Raw genomic sequence first — 1,632 nt, 5'->3', positions numbered from 1 at the left:
GAAAGAGTGCCACTAAGAGATCGGTGTATCTGTGATGGAAAGGTCATGGTGCCTCCTCCTTGCCTCACCTGGCTGTAGCCGTTGACTGCGTTCTGAGCGTATTGAGTGCGGCTGTAGGTGGCATCCCGGTCAGAGACCATGCTGCCAGCATCGCTGCCATCAACCATCCAGGGATTCACCTGCATTGCCTGCTGTCGCATTGAATGCATAGAGAGGGTTTCTGGGTCCATTTGGCTCTGGAGTCTGGCGTTGCCTTGATAGCCGCCCATGCGCAAGTCTTCTCTGTAAAAATTGCCACCACCAGCTCCTCCACCTCCAACACTGATCTTCTGGAACTGGGCCAGATCTGGGCCAGCAGACTGACAGCTGAAGCCCGACCTCTGGGATACACGTGGACCCTGAGGATGAAGAGAGCAGTAACTGCTATGATCAAACGTGTACGCAGAGCAACTCTATGTTCCAGTGAACTTTATCAGTAGGTGGATTTGTTGTGAGTCACTGCATGTTAGCAGTATCAGTTTCTAAATTTGATCACAGGGATGTAACTACTATGACAGGAAACAGAGGTCATGGCCTCACTGCTTCTGGTCATATTCAATTCCACTTCTCATACAAAGCATAGGAAGGACTTATTACTGACTCAGATATGAGGTAATGTTGAGTCAGATATAAAATGCAGATGCAGGGGACATTCTAAAATTTCATGTCTCAAGAGGTCAAACAAAAGCCAGTGTCTTCCTGTCCTGTTAATAAAATAAAGGAATCTAGATGGAGGGCTTTAAAACCCTGAGCTCATGTTATGTTATCACAGCCTCCTGTGAAATACCACACATGCTGTGTATGGCTGTACCTGCTGCTGGTCAGTGTAAGTGACATGAACAGGTTAATATTTCCACGATATGTGCGATACATATTGAAACAGTGAGACAATGGTGTTGAACTCACCATTGTTCTGGAGCCTGTGTACATATAGGACGATTTAGAGCTGTAATTTGGGTTATAGGTTTGATATTTCATTGTTGAAGAGCCGCCATAGTCTGGAATAAAGCAGCAAAACAAAACACAATTACTACACATAATATCACATTTATTTCAGGAATAAAACGATCAAAGAGCTTTCAGAGAATAAAAACATTCCAAACAATCTATTGTTTTAAAAATAATGTTTAAAGTCTTTATAAATAAATAACTCTGTGCCACATACCGTACAGTGAACTGTACATGCTGCATATTTACATTACAAATTGCTAGATTAAAATGTTTTCCCCTGTAAAACTCTCAGCTTGATTACAAAGGAAGGTAACATGCCTACCCTTAAATTTCTGCAAAGCCTCCTGGCCTACACATCTTTAAACACATAGCAAAACTATAATTTAACAAAGCTGGATGTGGGGGTAAAAACAACTGTGTATGCAGTTTCACTTTTCATCTGTTATGTTAGAGCCATTTTTGACCTTTTGTTATGTGTGAACTTTTTCTGATATGCACTTTAACAAATATTTTCCATTTTTACAAGGAAGGAGTTCCCAAAACTGTCTTGACTGAGAAAAAGACTCAGCTTGACTCAGCTGCTGACTGTGTTCCTGAACTGACCTGTAAGAGGTCAAGTGTTGACACAGAGTGTGACCGACG

At 42.1% G+C, this 1,632-nt stretch overlaps 1 protein-coding gene across 1 annotated transcript in view; it reads right to left on the bottom strand.

Annotated features, from left to right (window-relative positions):
- pkp3a (plakophilin 3a) overlaps positions 1 to 1,632 on the bottom strand; it is a 14,086-nt gene that overhangs the window by 8,976 nt on the left and 3,478 nt on the right. Inside the window, exons 2-3 of the mRNA XM_020622229.1 lie at positions 946 to 1,037; positions 6 to 398 (exon numbers count right to left, since the gene is read on the bottom strand). Coding sequence (XP_020477885.1) covers positions 6 to 398; positions 946 to 1,037 — 485 coding nt within the window. The remainder of the gene's footprint in view (positions 1 to 5; positions 399 to 945; positions 1,038 to 1,632) is intronic.

Source organism: Monopterus albus, unplaced genomic scaffold (genome assembly GCF_001952655.1).
Source record: "Monopterus albus unplaced genomic scaffold, M_albus_1.0 scaffold7.1, whole genome shotgun sequence".
Lineage (NCBI taxonomy): Eukaryota > Metazoa > Chordata > Actinopteri > Synbranchiformes > Synbranchidae > Monopterus > Monopterus albus.
The sequence above is the reverse complement of the archived record's forward strand: the minus strand, read 5'-3'. Positions and strand labels throughout refer to the sequence as shown.